At 29.2% G+C, this 18058-nt stretch overlaps 1 protein-coding gene and 2 long non-coding RNA genes across 5 annotated transcripts; 2 read left to right on the top strand and 1 right to left on the bottom strand.

The window, feature by feature from the left end:
- Positions 1-2397: 2397 nt before the first annotated feature.
- On the bottom strand, positions 2398-17850 carry LOC123271813 (C-terminal-binding protein). Of its 3 annotated transcripts, none has more exons than XM_044738248.1 (7): positions 17349-17850; positions 5764-6327; positions 4822-5109; positions 4437-4715; positions 4233-4374; positions 3276-3453; positions 2398-2881 (listed from the first exon to the last, which is right to left on the bottom strand). In XM_044738248.1, exons 2-7 carry the CDS (start codon positions 5959-5961, stop codon positions 2560-2562), a joined length of 1407 nt encoding a protein of 468 aa, XP_044594183.1. In that variant the 5' UTR covers positions 5962-6327; positions 17349-17850; the 3' UTR covers positions 2398-2559. The 3 variants fall into 3 exon arrangements, with proteins under 3 accessions (XP_044594183.1, XP_044594181.1, XP_044594182.1); XM_044738246.1 differs by having other exon boundaries at positions 4215-4374; positions 17349-17848; XM_044738247.1 differs by lacking the exon at positions 17349-17850 and adding an exon at positions 6587-6728 and having other exon boundaries at positions 4215-4374.
- Positions 6910-9036, top strand: LOC123271817. The gene is made up of 3 exons (XR_006510961.1): positions 6910-7126; positions 7231-7288; positions 9016-9036. It is a non-coding gene; the product is annotated as an uncharacterized LOC123271817 (long non-coding RNA).
- On the top strand, positions 9845-13033 carry LOC123271816. Its single transcript, XR_006510960.1, has 3 exons — positions 9845-10323; positions 12620-12787; positions 12878-13033. It is a non-coding gene; the product is annotated as an uncharacterized LOC123271816 (long non-coding RNA).
- Positions 17851-18058: the final 208 nt, after the last annotated feature.

Raw genomic sequence — 18058 nt, 5'->3', positions numbered from 1 at the left:
AGATAACAATGAGTATAATCCAGATATCACACAGTATAATCTGGATTTTTTTTTACTCAACATCATCTCAGATTATATTGAGTGAAAAAAAATTTTAGATAGTAGCTAGTATAATCCAGATTACAATGAGTATAATCTAGATATTACACAGTATAATCTGGATTTATTTAACAACTATCTAAAAATTTTTTTCACTTAATATCATCCCAGATTATATCAAGTGAAAAAAAATTGCAGATAGTAGCTAATATAATCCAGATATCACACAGTATAATCTGGATTTTTTTTAGCTACTATCTGAAATTTTTTTTCTACTCAATATCATCCCAGATTATATTGAGTGAAAAAAATTTAGATAGTAGCTAGTATAATCCAGATTGCAATGAGTATAATCCAGATATCACACAGTATAATCTAGATTTATTTAACTATCTAAAATTTTTTTTCACTTAATATTATCCCAGATTATATTAAGTGAAAAAAATTTTTAGATAGTAGCTAGTATAATCCAGATTACAATGAATATAATCCAGATATCACACAGTATAATCTGGATTTTTTCTTAGCTACTATCTGAAATTTTTTTTTTTACCACAGATATCACTGAGTATAATGTGAGATGATATTCAGTGTCATCTTGTTCCTTCGGTGTAATAGTGAAGAAAAAAAAATATTTATACAAACACGGAATTTACTTATTAATTGATAATTATATATTTATATTTGTAAATATAATTAACATTAATATTTAATAGTACGATCTCACAAACATTCAAATTATTTATTTCTTCCCTTGTTATTTTATTTTATTTCATGTATTTCTTCTTTATTTTTAATCGCTATCTTAAAGACTATCGCATAGCATTTATAAATAATTTTATTCCTCTGTATCCACTTCCATAAAAATCGATCCACCTCCTCCCACCAGTGAAAGTATGGCCAAAAAAAAAAAATAAAACAATGTTAGTGCATGATAATAAGTATATTGTTATTACATTGAAAAATAAAAATTATTTATTATGGGTGAACCAACAAACTCGATCAATGGAATTAAAAACGGCGAAGCTTTTTTAATCACTAAAATAATTATAATTAATTATTATAATAATATTAAAATTAAAATAATATAATTACTATGTTTGTAATAAAGAAAAAAAAATTAAATGATATAATATAATGGCAATGTGTATAAATGCGAATTTACACATATTTGCCGGTAATTGCGATGCCGCAGATCAAAAGGAGGAATCGCTCAAAAATAATTTTGTGCCGTAATTAATTTCCACAATTAAATAAAACTAGAAGAAAAAAAAATACACAACATTACTGCCAGAGATTCACGAACGCAAAAGCAAACGCACTCTCTCTTATTCTCTCTCATATTTTATTATTTACCTCTCACACAAATTCAATCATATTTCTTAACATCTTTCTGCTTAATTATTTTTTTTTTTCATTTTTTTCAATATTATTTAATTTTTTTTTATTATTATTTCCACTGTCTTACACTACTAGGTTATACTTAAATTCTCTCTTTCTTTTTTATTATTAAACTTATATACTCCCACTCTTAATCATTCTCTCGTCCGATCGTTCTTACTTTCCTTAAATTATTTATCTCGGAAGCAGTAGACAGATTTTGGAATACATTTCTTCACAATAATGCACTGTCAATAGTTAATAATGGCGTTGTTGTTTATAAATTTATAAATTTAATTAATTTAAAAATTAATTCAAGTGTCATAATTTAATTACCTCATAATAACAATAATTGTTTTATTTAATTTTTATTTTTAATATTTATTTTTAAATAATAAATTTCCATTGTAGCTGTCAAAATTAGTAGTAAGTCCCGTCGAAGGTCTGCACGGAAAAAACAAGATTACACTGGATATCATTCCAGATTATAATCAGTGATATCTGTGGTGAAAATAAATTTTAGATAGTAGCTAAAAAAAAAATTCAGATTATACTAAGTGATATTTGGATTATACTCATAATCTGGATTATTGTAATCTAGATTATACTCATTATAATCTAGATTATACTCATATTATTATAATGTACATTATTCTCATTATAATCTGGATTTTTATAATCTGGATTATACTCATTATAATCTGGATTATACTCATTATAATCTGGATTTTTATAATCTGGATTATACTCATTATAATCTGGATTTTTATAATTTGGATTATACTCATTATAATCTGGATTATTATAATTACATTATTCTCATTATGATCTGAATTTTTATAATCTGGATTATACTAGTTACTATCTGAAATTTTTTTCACTCAATCTAATCTGAGATTATATCCAGTATAATCTTGTTCTTTTCGCGTAGAGTCTAATAGCGGTGATGTAGATCAGGGTCTTTAATATTTAGTCTCAAGTCTTTAGTCGGTGCACAGAGTGATTATCTTAAAAATGATTACCATGACAATGATAATGTTCTGAGGAGGAGAAGGAGGTTTGTTAGGTTGGAGGATGATGGAGGTGGTGTTGGTGGTGGTGGTGGTGCTGAAAGTTGTTGATACCGCTGGGGGTTCAAGGTCAACGAGGACTCGGAGCAGGTGGACTTGGCCGGGGGTCAGGCTCGCTCACTATGCTGTGTGGTAGACCGGGTAATCCAGCAGTCGGTGGGGCTGACGCTGGACCCCCGGCACCGGCGCCGCCTACCGTTGGCCCCGCGGGACCGGTAGGACCGGCATTCCCACCTCCCGCCGAAGAATTTGGACCAGCACTACTAGCTACGCCAACGGCGGAGTGACCTCCAGGTGGCGGAGGCGCTGAATCGTGGGGCGTCGTCGAGTGGGCCTGTTGAATTGGTAATGATCCCCCATAGTATCCACCGTTGATCGACTCAGGGTAAGTGCTGGAGAAAGTCAAAACAAATCGGCCACTTCGATAAATCGCTTATTACTAACTGCCCAATAGATTTTTTTAATTAAAAAAAAACTCAACGGCTAAAAATAATTCTTAGTTTTTTTTTTTTTATATCTATTTTTTACTCTTAAATCTTACAAACGACTGTCTCTCAAAGAAAATTTATCACATTAATTTATTTTATTTTTTTTTTAAACCCCAATGAAAGTTAAGCCACATAAAAAAAACAAAAAAATTCGGTCCTTAGGGATCTTACGTCTTAAGTTTGGCTTCTTTCATTGTTTTTTTTTTTTGCTTTTCAATTTATCAATATATATATATTCAATATATATAAAATTATTTATTGTTTTTTTTTTTTTTTTTCATCGTCTTAAAAGTCTTACCCGGTGGAAGAGTGGAAATATTCCTTATTCACGCAGTTTCTCAAGCAGTCAGGGATACGTCCAACGATAGCTCGTCGTATCTCACTCGCAGCCATTTCACGGAGTTCTGAGCAGCTTGCGTCACTGTAAAATGCCGCGTGTGGTGTACATAATAAATTGGGAGCATCCTTCAACGGACCTGATGAACCAAAAACAATAAAATAATTATTAATGTTATCTTCAACCTACCACTTTTTGTTATCTTATTTATATTTTTATAAACAAGTACACAGAAAAAAAATTAAATCAAATAAATAATTTTTAAAAATTCCATCTTAATTTGAGTAAAAAATTTCTTTAATAAATAATGACTTTTGTTAAATTGCACTGTACTTTTTTAACTATTGACATTTTTAAAGATATAAGCTCATCCCGATGTTACACTCATCGAAACCTTTCATTTAAGTACCCACATGGAAATTTTTATATATTTTATATATATGGTATTTCTGATATATATAAATATGTAAAATATATGAAAAATTGATGTGGGTACTCAAATGAAAGGTCTCAATGAGTGTAACATCGGGATGAGCTTATATCTTTAAAAATGTCAATAGTTCCCGAGATACGAGATCTTTTCTTAATTATGTATCTAGAGATAGAGCATTTTCGAATGCAGCCTAAATACTCTTAATAATATAGATTTTACTTAAATCAAGAATGTTTTGTCTTGATTCAAGACAATAAAACTCTTTAAAATTATTTACTTGGTTAAAAAATTTTTTTAAGTGAAATTTTTTTTCAGTGTATAAAATGTATCTATTTATCTAGCTATTTATACTACGCTCATGGTCATTTACAAGAAAGCTCCACCGGCAAGGAGATAAGCGGAAAGTGAAAGAGGATTAAAATTAGTTTAGTAAATAGAACCGTTAGGCTAGGCCAGATAAGACTCACATTGCGCATTGGACTGACCCTGAAAGACATTGTACGGTTCATTTTCATGAACGTCGAGGGCTGCTGCGCGGATTCTGCCTTGTTTTAAGGCAGCCGCCAGCGCGTCGTCATCAACTAACCCTCCTCGGGCTGTGTTTACTAAAAATGCCCCAGGTCTCATCTAGAAATTTTTTTAAACAAATTAATCAATTGATAAAAAATTTAATTTAGTGATAAAATTACCTGTTTAATGGTGAATTCATTAATTAAGTGATGATTGTGTTCGTTCAAGGTACAGTGGAGAGACACACAGTCTGATTGATAGAGAAGATCTTGCAGTGTGTACACTCGAGTAAGACCAAGCGATTTTTCGATACCATCAGGAAGATACGGATCGTAAAACATGACGATAAATCCAAAGGCTTTGGCGCGCAAGGCGACTGCTGATCCAATTCTTCCTAACCCGACTATTCCGAGAGTATCTCCTCGTATCCTGGCGCATCCTTGTGCTGCTTCTCGTACCTAAAATGTATTTTATTTTTAATATTAATTTAATTTTATTAATTAATGTTAATATTAATAAACCTAATAATAATTTTTAAATAAGCTACAAGTGGTTTAAAATTACCTGCTCAGGTCCAGTAAATTTTTTTCCTTCCCGAACCATGTTCGCTAGCCAGTATGTACGCCGATAGAGGTTCAGAATAAGACAAAGTGTCGTATCGGCAACTTCCTCGACTCCATACCCGGGGACATTACAAACAGCAATGCCCAGCTCACCAGCAGCTTTTACATCAATGTTGTCAACTCCTGATCCAATTCTGACAATTATTCTTAAGGCTTTGAATTTTTCCAGATCTTCTTTCGTCAGAATAATCGTGTGCCACATCAAAGCTCCTACGGCTTCATTTAGTACCTGAAACAACCGACCAATTACTATCTTATCTATTTAACAAATATGATGACTCAATCGCTCATTAGAATTTAATTATTTATTTGTTATGATACTTAAGACACTTGACAATTTTTTTAAAAATAATCCAAGTGTAGAATATTATTTTTAAAAAATTTAATTTGCAATTTTTTAGAGCCTTTATAAATTAAATTTTTTTTTATATAATTTATTCGTTAAAAAAATATCAAATATTTTTTTATTTCATGAAAATTAAATTAGCTGACATTCAAAATTTTTTTTTGTCAAAAAAAATTATTAGAAAAAAATCATTCAATTAAAAAACATCGGCTAACTTTATTCTTATTTTTAAATTTTTAAAAAATCATTTAATTAAAAAACGTCGGTTAATTTTATTTTTGATTTTTGAAAAAATCATTATAAAAAAAAAAAAAAAACGTCGGCTAACTTTATGTTTTATTTTTTTTATTAAAAAAATCAATTAATTAAAAAATATCGGCTAACTTAGTTTTTAATTTTTTTTTATTGAAAAAATTATTAGAAAAAAATAAAAAAAAATAATTTAATTAAAAAACATCGGCTAACTTTATTATTAGACTAATTTAAGTGTAATTAATTATGTAACCAAAATTAAGACAATAAAAAAAATAATTATACCTTTTCGTGAATCTCAGATGTGGATTGTGCATCGCAAAAAGCGACAGTAGCAACGTCTTTTAAAATTGGCATCTCAATGGAACAGTCTCGTCCGTCAAGCAGAGCAACCAACGGGCGAGTTTGAATGGGCCCATTGGCAATTGGGCCCCTCATAGTATCCATTCGAGGGCGTTTCGTCAACATCTTCCGTTTGTCCATCGGTCAAACAGCCCCCCCTATTTTTAAATCTCTCACTTTGATAGTATATCAAAATAACCCGTATAAAAATTAACCCACTTATAAAACCAGTGTCTTGTTAAACAAAAAATAAAAAAAAAAAAAAAAAAAAAACCACAAATCAACTAAAAATATCCTCTTCTGATGTTTATTTCATGAAACACCGTGTCAATTATTTAAACATAAAAAAAAAAAAAAAAAAAAAAAAACTAAAATTATTTAGATTTGCACTTATTAACGTTTATGATTTGTCACACAGATTGTTTTTGCATCACCAATTTATCTTGTATTTCCGAAGGCGAATCGTCGAATCTCCAATACATCACGGATCACGTTGTTTACCGACTCCTGAAACAATTAAAAAAAACGTAAACATTTTATTATTGTTTATTTATTTTATTTTATTAAAATTAAATTTTTGAAATAATATTATTATTGTTTAATAATTATTTACATTTATAGTAATTAAATATGTATAATTTGTAACTTAAAGATGCTCGAATTAAACCGAGTGGTGAAAGTGAGAAGTGTTGAGCGAAATTTGAGGTTACCTCAACCGCGCCGGCTTCTTATAAACAACTTAAGTGTAATTTTTTAAAAAACTTACATTTATTTTATTATCCAATGAATAAAGCAGCAATAAAATAATTATTTAAACACAAATATAATTAATTATGGGATAAATTACAAGAGTAATACCGGTAAAATGTCACACACTCACTGTTCCGTATCCAGAGACTACTGGCTGGGGCTAATGTTTTTAGAATTACACGTATACAAGACTGGCGTTGGTCAACGTTAAGATCAATGTTTTTAGGTCATGTTACCATTATACTTATTCATGTCCGATATCTCTTTACACTTACGCTTAATTTGATAAGTGGTTTATCAATTAAAATAATGATAAATAATAAAAGGTTTTTGTTATTTTTCGGAGGATTCAGAGGAAAAATGCCCAAGTTTGATGGATTACTCTTGGAAAATAAAGATGGCAATGACTGTTGTACTTGGTGGTGTGTGTGTACCTTTATCTTTATTATTTAGGATAGTTTTCGATTGTAATAAACCCGTGCGCGCTTTTGCTGATCGGAAAATGCCGGATTTGCTGACACGTGGCGCCATCCTATACGCATTCACTGTTATATGTGTGAGTATATTGTATGTATATAGATGATACATTCTATTCATTACTTTACTTATTTCATTATTCCTCATATATCAAGCACTTGAAGGTACTTTTATGTTTTTCAGAGTTCGAGTCGCTGCTCCTATTAAACGATTAAGCGATAATGGGCAACTGTGCTATTACGTAGCGGTTTAAAATACTATTATTATTATTATTGATATTAATTTTTTAATTTTAATAATAATAATCAATGTAAAAATTTTTAGTCATTCTTCTTCTTCTTTTTATTATTATTATTATTATTAATTTTTGAACTTTAATAATGATAATAATAATCAATGAAGAAATTTTTAATTATTATTGTTGTTGATATTGATTGTTAAATTTTAATAATAATAATGATAATAATAAATTTACAAATTTGTAGTTATTCTTATTATTATTATTTTTTTAAAATTATTATTATTATTATTGATATTAATTTTTTAATTTTAATAATAATAATCAATGTAAAAATTTTTAGTCATTCTTCTTATTATTATTATTATTATTATTATTAATTTTTGAACTTTAATAATGATAATAATAATCAATGAAGAAATTTTTAATTATTATTGTTGTTGATATTAATTGTTAAATTTTAATAATAATAATGATAATAATAAATTTACAAATTTGTAGTTATTCTTATTATTATTATTATTTTTTTTAAATTATTATTATTATTATTGATATTAATTTTTTAATTTTAATAATAATAATCAATGCAAAAATTTTTAGTCATTCTTCTTCTTCTTTTTATTATTATTATTATTATTATTATTAATTTTTGAACTTTAATAATGATAATAATAATCAATGAAGAAATTTTTAATTATTATTGTTGTTGATATTAATTGTTAAATTTTAATAATAATAATGATAATAATAAATTTACAAATTTGTAGTTATTCTTATTATTATTATTATTTTTTTAAAATTATTATTATTATTATTATTGATATTAATTTTTTAATTTTAATAATAATAATCAATGTAAAAATTTTTAGTCATTCTTCTTCTTCTTTTTATTATTATTATTATTATTATTAATTTTTGAACTTTAATAATGATAATAATAATCAATGAAGAAATTTTTAATTATTATTGTTGTTGATATTAATTGTTAAATTTTAATAATAATAATGATAATAATAAATTTACAAATTTGTAGTTATTCTTATTATTATTATTATTTTTTTTAAATTATTATTATTATTATTGATATTAATTTTTAAACTCTAATAATGATAATCATAATCATCAATGAACAAATTTTTAGTCATTATTATTATTGATATTAATTTTTTAATTTTATTAATAATAATGACAATAATCAATGTAAAAATTCTAGTCATTATTATTATTAATAGTAATTTTTTAATTTTAATAATAATGATAATAATAATCAATGAAGAAATTTATTATTATTATTGATATTAATTTTTTAATTTTAGTAATAATAATGACAATAATCAATGTAAAAATTCTAGTCATTATTATTATTAATAGTAATTTTTTTATTTTAATAATAATAATGATAATAATAATCAATGAAGAAATTTATTATTATTATTGATATTCATTTTTAAACTTTAATAATGATAATAATCAATGAACAAATTTTTAGTTATTATTATTATTATTGATATTAATTTTTGAATTTTAATAATAATAATAATAATAATAATCAATGTACAAATTTTTAGACATTATTAATATCATTAAAAGTTTTAAAAATAACAATAATAATAACATTGAAATTATTATTAATTTAAAACTTTTTAATAATAATTTCAATGTTATTATTATTTAAAAAATTTTTAATGATGATAATAATAATAATAAAAATTTCTTGTTATTTTTTATAGAATTTGTTTGAATTAACTGGAAAAATATACAATATTTATTGAGTGAGTAAAATATATAATAAAGTTATTTAAAATTAATAATAATTGATACATTTAAATTTGTTACAGCAACAAAATGACTATCTTCTATCGACATAATCTTCTTATCAGTATAATCCAATGAGTTACTTAAAAATGTAACGGATATTATCGATACGATGTCTTATGAATGAGTTGTATAAAAAAATTTAAGAAGCTTACAGAAGAAAAAGTAATATTCGAGGAAATTTTGCTGAGCTAATAGAAGTTAAACGTTATACTTAAAGGATATTTTAATTGTTTTATAATAATTTATACCGATAGTTTGATAATTTATTTTTTTATTTTATTTAAAAATTTACTTTTTTTAAAAATCTTAATTATTAAATGTCTAATAATTTTAATATACATTTTTTTATTGTAAAAAAAGTAAGTATATAAAATATCCAAATAATTAATTTAATAATAATAATAATAATAACAATAATTTATTATAGAAAAAAATATGTAATAAAAATACATATTCCAGAGAAACTATAAAATGTGATTGGTGGTTGACTCAGCGAGATCTTTCGAACTGGATACTACCGCAGAGTGTGCAAATTCAAGCACTTTGACTTTACTCGGGCACATGTTGTGCCAACTAAGGGAAAACGGAATCCGTATCTCGAAAAAAAGACCAAGATTCGCTAAAAATAATCGAGATAAAGACAAGGAAGGATTAGAGAACATAAAACTGGAGATTAAATTCTCTATCCACAAGAAAACACTCAATTATACGGAAGTGTTGATAAACTATCAGGTAATTTAAAATCGCCAATCTTCAATAAAACAAAATAGAATAAAATAAAATAATTAATGGAGTAAGTAGCATAAATAGCGGATGACTATTAAATACCCTAGAAGTTAGTGGATGTAACAGTAGTTTCAATTCAGTCCGTACTTGATCTAGGTGTAGAGTTTTTCCAGGTTGTGTTCCAGGGTGAGAGGTGAGGCAAGCAGCATAAAGCCGGTATGAAGAGGGGAGATAGCCGTCCAGTACGAGGGCGAAGTTATCCAATTATTGTCTAACCAGGGAGCAACTTTGCTTCACCAAGTGAGCGAGTGAGAAGCAGAACGAGAGAGCACTAGCTAGTTAGAATACTCGTATTCGAGGGAAGGCCAGAGCCAGAGCCAGAGCCAGAGTCTACGAGAGATTTACTCTACCCTACATCCCATCAGCATTCTGGTACCACCCCTAGCGACAATAAACTCTCAAGTTTGTCTCCAGCACTTGTTTCGTCCCACCAGGTGACATAAACAATATTTCATCAATTAAATTAACAATAATATTTTCTTAAAAGTTTCTTTTGATAGGTAAACTTTGGACGAGTATACATTTAGGATACACACTGTAAAAATTTTTTATTAAATTTTACTATGGTGCATTGCATTCCTGGACTGATGAAAAATTTAATCAATTTATTTATTTCCCAAAAATACATACAGTAACGTTCAAAAGTATTTTTACAAATATATTTAATGGTTTAATTAAAAATAAATATGAACAGCTTTTTAATAATACTTGGCAAATTAGCAACTAAATGGCGTTAAATATGTCCAATTGTATAATTGTTATAAGAATTATTATTATTTTATTTTGTTTCTTTTTATTTTTGTTAATTGCTATTATTTTCTTGAGTTGCAATTGCTAACTTATCATTAGTCTTTTCATTTAGCAATTTAACTATGGAATTACTATGCTAGCTATAAAATATCTTGTTATACATCAAAAATTTTTTATATACTAACTATTGTATTCTTATTAACCCTATTAATGGCCTAGGCTGTTGGATTTGTTTATTTAAATAAATAATCGACAGAACAGTATCAAAGTGCTTCTTGTTCGTAACAAAAGAAAGTTTAATTTTTAAAATATTAGAAAAATAGTGGCTCTAAATTATTTTGACATTGTTGAAAAAAACTAACGCATAATCTTGTTAAAATACGTTTGAGCGCTACTGTATATAGTTGTATATATAACTACATATAATCCCTGAAGAGACAAATGATTATCTGTACGTAGGGTAGGGAAAAAGAGATAGGCTTAATGCCTAGTGATAAAAATAATATTAATTTAATAACTGAGTCACTCTCTCATGAACCTTCCAAAGAAAAACTACAATTAAATTTTGACATTTAATATTTGGTTAAGATTGTGTTATTTTAGAAACTTAGTTGATTCTGTGTATTTGTTAACCATTTTTCCATTTTAACCTTATTCATCTTATTAATTTCCGCCAATTCTTTATATTCAGTAGGTAAAAGATTGGAATATTTTATAACAACGTAATATAGACTTTTACAATATTTAATTTTATTGATTTTACATAGTTTTATCTTTTTGTGTCTAGAGCTTCATCACAATAATTGTACGTATTAAATTTTAAAATGTCCCACAGTAAACTTATTGCTCAATTAATAATTGATAAAATTCATCAGTCTCGTTATAATCCAAGAATGCAACATAGTAAAATTTAATATAAAATTTTTCCAGTGCACGTATAAACATCGGATGAATACCGGTAGGCCAGTTGGACAACTGGACCCAGCTGAAGATTTAAAACAAAAAGCACCAGTAGTAAAGGTATAATAAAAGCAATAAAAATAAAGAGAATAAGGTAAAGTAAAGGTAGAGAATGGAGGAAGGGTACCGACTACTTAAACTTTGCGGAAAGTTTAGTTTGCCAGCAAAGTTAACTGAGTTTAGTTCTCTCGCAAAAGCAAAACTTTGGTTCCCTTCTCTCCCTGTACTGAAAGTCTAGAACTCATTCTCTCATTACTCTTTTCTAAATCGAAAGCGTAATTCTCTGGCCGTTATGGAGACACGTCACGGGAGACCCAAGTCTTTTCTTTTCTTTGTTTTTTTTTTTTTTTCTCATTCTCAATTACAATGTCCTCAACTGAACATAATGACGCCGGGCAGAAAACAAAGACTCTTATGCTGTGGCATTAATACTGTGCTGTACGTATGTGATGTAATGTAATGTAATGACAGAGCACGTAATACAACAGTGGGGAAAGATTAAGTGTGAAAAACATAAAACGTTTTGTATACGCTGGCTGTACATACTCTTATTTAAGAGTACATAGCAAGCCTGCCAGTACAGCAGGCTGATACTTTGATGGAGTTTGGTTTCTCGTGGTGGAATGGCATCTTGACTCATAGTATAGTTGAGTGTGGCAAGCAATGGCCGGCCCGATCGATGTCCCGGCAACTTCCCACCCTCGACAGTGTAGCTCGTCGTCGTCGTCGTCGTCGTCGTAGTCTCCCTCTTCTACGCTCATTCCATCTCCGTCTCTCCCTCACTCTCTCTTTACACTCGTTACTCTTCTCTCTTCTCTCATCGCTCTTCGCCCTTCTCATATCCTGGCGTGTTCCGCTAACGGCCCCTCCTCAGCCCAGACTCTTCCGCGAAATCCCGGAGAGCTGCTTACCGCTCGATTCTGTTTACAATGGATGCGCTACTCTTCCATTACATGTAACCAACTCATATACATTTAAATCTCAATCTCAATCTTAATTTTCATCTTTATCTGTTCACAGTCTGCCATTAATACTCTTCTCGTGTCGCTGCACTCTCTCTCCAGAGTTTACGTAAAGACGGGAAAGTAGGTAAGCACACCAACTATATAACGGCCACCAAATAGCCGTAGGGAGATGAATAATAGTGATGACTATCCGTGGTTTAATGTCTTTGAGAGGTTGTCTCAGGTCAGTTAGCTTGGCATTAAGAAGCTGAAATAGCTTCATACGATGTACATCAACAACTAAAAAATTCATTTTTTTTTTTTTTGTTTTTAGGTATTTAATTAATGATTAATAATACTGAAGTTAGCTGTCAATTTTACAATTTTTTACAATAATTTGAACAAGTTTTATCCAAGGACCTTAAGTATAATTTACATTGTTAGTATAATATAAATAAATAAAAATTTATACAAAGAAAAAAATATTTTAATCAAGATAAAAATTCTTGAACCAAAAAAATTGTCTTAACAAAATTATTTAACTTGGTTCAATTTTTTTTTCTGTGTATAAAAAGAAGCTATAAAATTAGTTACAATATTGACTCTGTACAGCTTAGACATTCTTGCTTAAATATTAAAAGCAACAAGCTCTAACGGTAGCTGAATCTATTATTTAATTGCAATTAATAAATACCACTCAGATGTCACTGCACTGCACCTGAGATGGTAAAAAATAATTAAGAAACTTATTGATTATTGTTATTACAATAACAATAAAACCTAATTAGCACTACTAAAATATTTACAAGAGTTTGGAGAATATAATGTAGTATAACTGAAGAGATAAGATAATTAATTAAATCGCTGGAGGGTGAGAGAGCACCTGTTACGATCCTCAAGACCAAAGAAACGCTCAATAGAAACAGCGTGGAGTACACAGTAGTTGCGGAAGTATTATCTCCGCCGGATATATTCAGCTCTACCTCTTTCTCGTTAATGTTAATGCTTGTTGATTCTGATATAACACTCCGGAAGCCTGAGTGATAAAATTTATGCTTGATCTCAATATAAGGTCATTTATCCTTCTTATACCGCACCAATGTCACTTGATAGCTTTTATTTATTATTTATTAATCGCTCAAGCTATCGATTGGTGTTGTTTTATTGGACATAATTCTTTAATTGTCTGAAAAGTAGTTTGAAGAGGTGAAAATAAATATTAATGAGAATAAGAAAAGAAAAAAAAGTCCGGCTAAGAATACAGGTCAGTACATTGCTGAATAAGCAGCAACCGTTGTCGTGTTGTCGTTTTGGTGTAGTCACCCGGCGTGGCTGGTTGTTATCGTCGTCAACGTCGACGTCTACGTTGAGTAAATTACGTAAGGCTGTGTATAACTCGAGCTCGTTTGAATACTAAAGGCTTTCCTTCTATCCACTTGCGTTGGCCGGTGTAGTTCTGTTTCACTTGGCTGCAATGAGAGTATGCTAGGCATTATACGGTATACATGCTGATCTAACACATTTGCAAATGCTTGAACGCACGCAACTCTCTGTATATAACAGTACTTGTACTTACATATATACATTCTGAATGCTGAACCGAAGAGAAGAGAGGAACAAACTTGAAACTTGCTTTTATAGTGGGGAGATTCAATGAAGGGTAAAGCGAGTGCGACATTGTGCCACTCAAGTGCCGTTTATTTTGCGTTTAGTTTGGCGAAAGTTACGCAAAGATTTATCCGAGGTCACCATTATCCAGTTTCGAGTTTAAATGAGATCTAGGCTACTTTGCTGTGTATAGAGCAATCTTTTTAACGATCACCATTGCTTTAACCTTTGACCTTTATATTTTCAATATGTATTGATATTTATGCACACACATAATATAACTCTTGTACTAAATACCGAGCAATAAATTTCCAATATATCATTTTTATAAAATAGATTTATGGTTTAGTGGAATTGCTTTTTATTTATTTATTTATTTTACTTCTGGTTTACATTCTGTAGAAGTTTATGACACCTAGACTGAAAAAAAAAAAAATAAATTCTTGACTGGTGTGTAAATTTTCTTAGCTCAAAAAAATTTCTTCTTGTTCCAAAATAACTTTTTTCTTCCTTAAAATTTTCTGGGCGCAAAAAATTTTGTTTTTCTGTGTGTGCATAGACACCAGAAAAATATAATAATATTTAATAAGATATGCATCAAGTTAAATAATAATTAGGTAATAAAATTTTCCCAAGACTGATAGTACAATAATTTGCAATATAAAACAATATCATTCAATAGATCTAATCCACTTCCCTAAATTCTTGCTTAATAATCTCTTTTTACAATCAATAGCTTTTAGATTATTGTTAAGTAGATTGAAATATTTTATTGCCACAAAAAACTTATTTTTGGTACTCAAAGTTTTATTAATTTTTGATAAAGTTATCTGTCTATTTTTATTTATTTTTTTTTTTTTAGCTCTTTGTGCTGTGTATGAAAATAAAAGCTTGAAAAAAAAGGATATCCAGACTCGGTGGATGTTGATCGAAATGACGCACGTTCTAGAACCGTCCCTGCGAGTTCATTGGTCACCATTTACTTGAAGAGATAAATTGCTAGGCCAGTGAGTCACGTCACTGTAGCTTTAGTCTCTTTACTCTTGATGTGACATATTCAAGAGCGTCATTGTCGGTGTGTGTAATTAACGCAATGGATTGTCACATGTCATCGTAAAATTTATATACCTATATCTTTATATATATATTTAAAATGTTGCGATCGCCTTGGGCATTTGCACGATAAAAACTCGAAAAAAATTTCTATATCATTACAATTATCATTATATTTTTTATCATTTTATTAAATAATGACAATTTGTTCTCAGCATTAAATAAAACTGATAATTATTATCAAAACAATTTTTTTAAAAATAATATTTCAATTTTGATCATCAAATTCAAAAACATAATATTGATGACGTGTGCTCCAATGGTACGATCAATTACTACGAAATCATAACAAAAGTAAAAATGCCGACTAAAGAGAATTATTGAGGACAAAGAAGCGGGGATACATATAAATATATATAGCGTAGGGTTTTTCAGGGACAGGTGAAAAACGGTGACGGGATAATGGAGGCTTAGTGACCGTTCGTCCGCGTGCAATTTAAAAGAATAAAAAAGAAAGGCCTCTCTTGGTTGGCGTCTCCCGACTGAGACTGACTCCACCAAACCAAAGCCTCCCTCCTCCATCCATATAATACCAGCAGTCTTTACATTAGACCACATAATATATAAAATATAAATATCATTCTTTAACATATATCCATACTACACGTATGCGATATTTAGATGCTTACATATTCACAACTTTTTGCATCTCTTTAAAATTATATGACTTAACTAAGAATGTTAAGATTATTTATGTTTCTGACACTAAATAGTTCAATCTCCGATATGTCTCTTGGCGAGATCTATTTATTATAGCTAGGCTAAAATAAAATTAATATTATTTATTACAATTATGTTACAGTTCTTTTATTGTATTTTTTAACCTGTATTAACATTTATGTAACTTTTGTTTGTGGAAAAATAATAATAAACTTTTCAAAAAAAAAATTACACGTATGCGTATGTCCAGTATCGCAATATATTAAAAGCCGTGTTACTTCTATTCGTCTCAGCTCAACTCCAGACTGTCTTTATTCAGCACAGTATCTTTTTCTCACAGCCTCAAGAAGGTAAATTAATGTAGCTTTGGTTTTTTTATCATTTTAAATTTTTTCATTCCGCCAAATACTCAAATTTAATAATTTAATTAATTATCTTAAGCGAAATTATTAATACTTAAAAAAAATTCTATTATATTATTTTTCAATTATAGTAAGTTGATAAGCACATCATGGATGTTAATTCACACTAAAAATATTATAGATTGTTTTTTATTTAAGGGCTTTACTACTTAGTTATATAAAAATTTAAAAAATAAAACTCCTTTTCAAAACTAAAAGAAAATCTTTTCTTCTATCCAATTTTCAAGTTAACTTCTCAGCTCCTCCATAGCGTCGTCCATCTCTGGATCGTCCAGCAAGCAAACCCCGGTGATTCTCTCTCACACTGTGGTACCTTAGTCACGATCTTACAATCTCCATCGTTACGTTCAAATGTCCTGATGTATATACCACACAGGGGCACGCGCACTAAACACGCGTGTACACTTATATTATATTATATACACACGCATATATTAACTCTCTCTCACATTATTCTGGTGGTGGTCGGTTGTGTCGTTGTATCGTGCTCCTTCTCATGAGTATTATTCGTACAAACTCGTCGTTTTCATCGTATCGTGGAGAAAGGCGCGCGGAATTTTGCGCGCTCGGTCTATCTACATTTTTTTTAAAGATCCAATGTATCCACCAACAATGTAATATACACACCAAACCACACCACAATAAATATACATGTACTTGTGATAAATCTCTAACCATTAACACCGAGCATAAACTCTCAGCATACTTAAATAATATTAACATTAATACTTAATAAAAAAAATTACAATATAATACTAAAGTTAGCCGACATTTTTAGTTTTTTTTTTTTTTTTTTTTTTTTTCAACAAAAAAATATTTTTTAAAAATTTCATAAAAAGTTTTTTACAAATTAAATTTTTTTGTAATAATTTTTTCAATAAGAAAAAATTATAAAAATTTTTAGATGTCGGCTAACTTGATTTTAATAATTACTGTCCATTATTCTAGGCTTAAAATTAATATATAAAATTTATATTGCTGTTGGGAACAACAAATACCAACCTGTCGGGGTGTAATAGCCGGTAAATACCTCCAGTACTGCTATTCAAGATGATGATGCTTGTGGAGATGAATATTACTTATATATTATTTAAAAACCAAAGTAACAATACATATGTGATATATATGTGTGTAAATATATGTATATATATATATGTCGGAACACCGCGTCACTTGCAATATCACAATATTCACTCACACGGGACACGGCGTTGTTCCCTCCCGGCGTATAAAGCCGCCGCCACTAGTTTTCTCTCTCTCGCTCTGGTACTTTGGTCGGCTCGCTGCTGGATACACCTCACCAGACTTACTCAGCAATGGAATACTCGTTAGCTCACTAACGAAATTTGACGGCTAATAATTATTTGTATTAATGGGTCCTGGGCTGTCAAGCACAAGCCCGACACCCTAAAACACCGCTTTTAACTTAAACGATATGCGAGCGAAAACGCGTTAGATTCCTCCAACTACTGATGCCTCGCGACTCTCTCCCTCACTGGAGGAAAATGGCGGCCCCCGGACGCCCGAGTGACTCGCGCGCGCCACCGATTTTGCCCGTCTCAGACCGAGTCTCAGCGGTTATTCCCGACTTACACCGACAATTATTTTATAATTATTTAGATTTTTAAGATAATACCTCGGGATTTTTTAAACAGCTGTCACTTTGAAGCCGGATTTTTCTTTAGAAAGGTAACTTTTATTTTTGGTTATTT

This window comes from Cotesia glomerata, linkage group LG9 (assembly GCF_020080835.1).
Source record: "Cotesia glomerata isolate CgM1 linkage group LG9, MPM_Cglom_v2.3, whole genome shotgun sequence".
NCBI classification, from domain to species: Eukaryota; Metazoa; Arthropoda; class Insecta; order Hymenoptera; family Braconidae; genus Cotesia; species Cotesia glomerata.
This window is presented reverse-complemented; position numbering and strand designations above follow the sequence as displayed.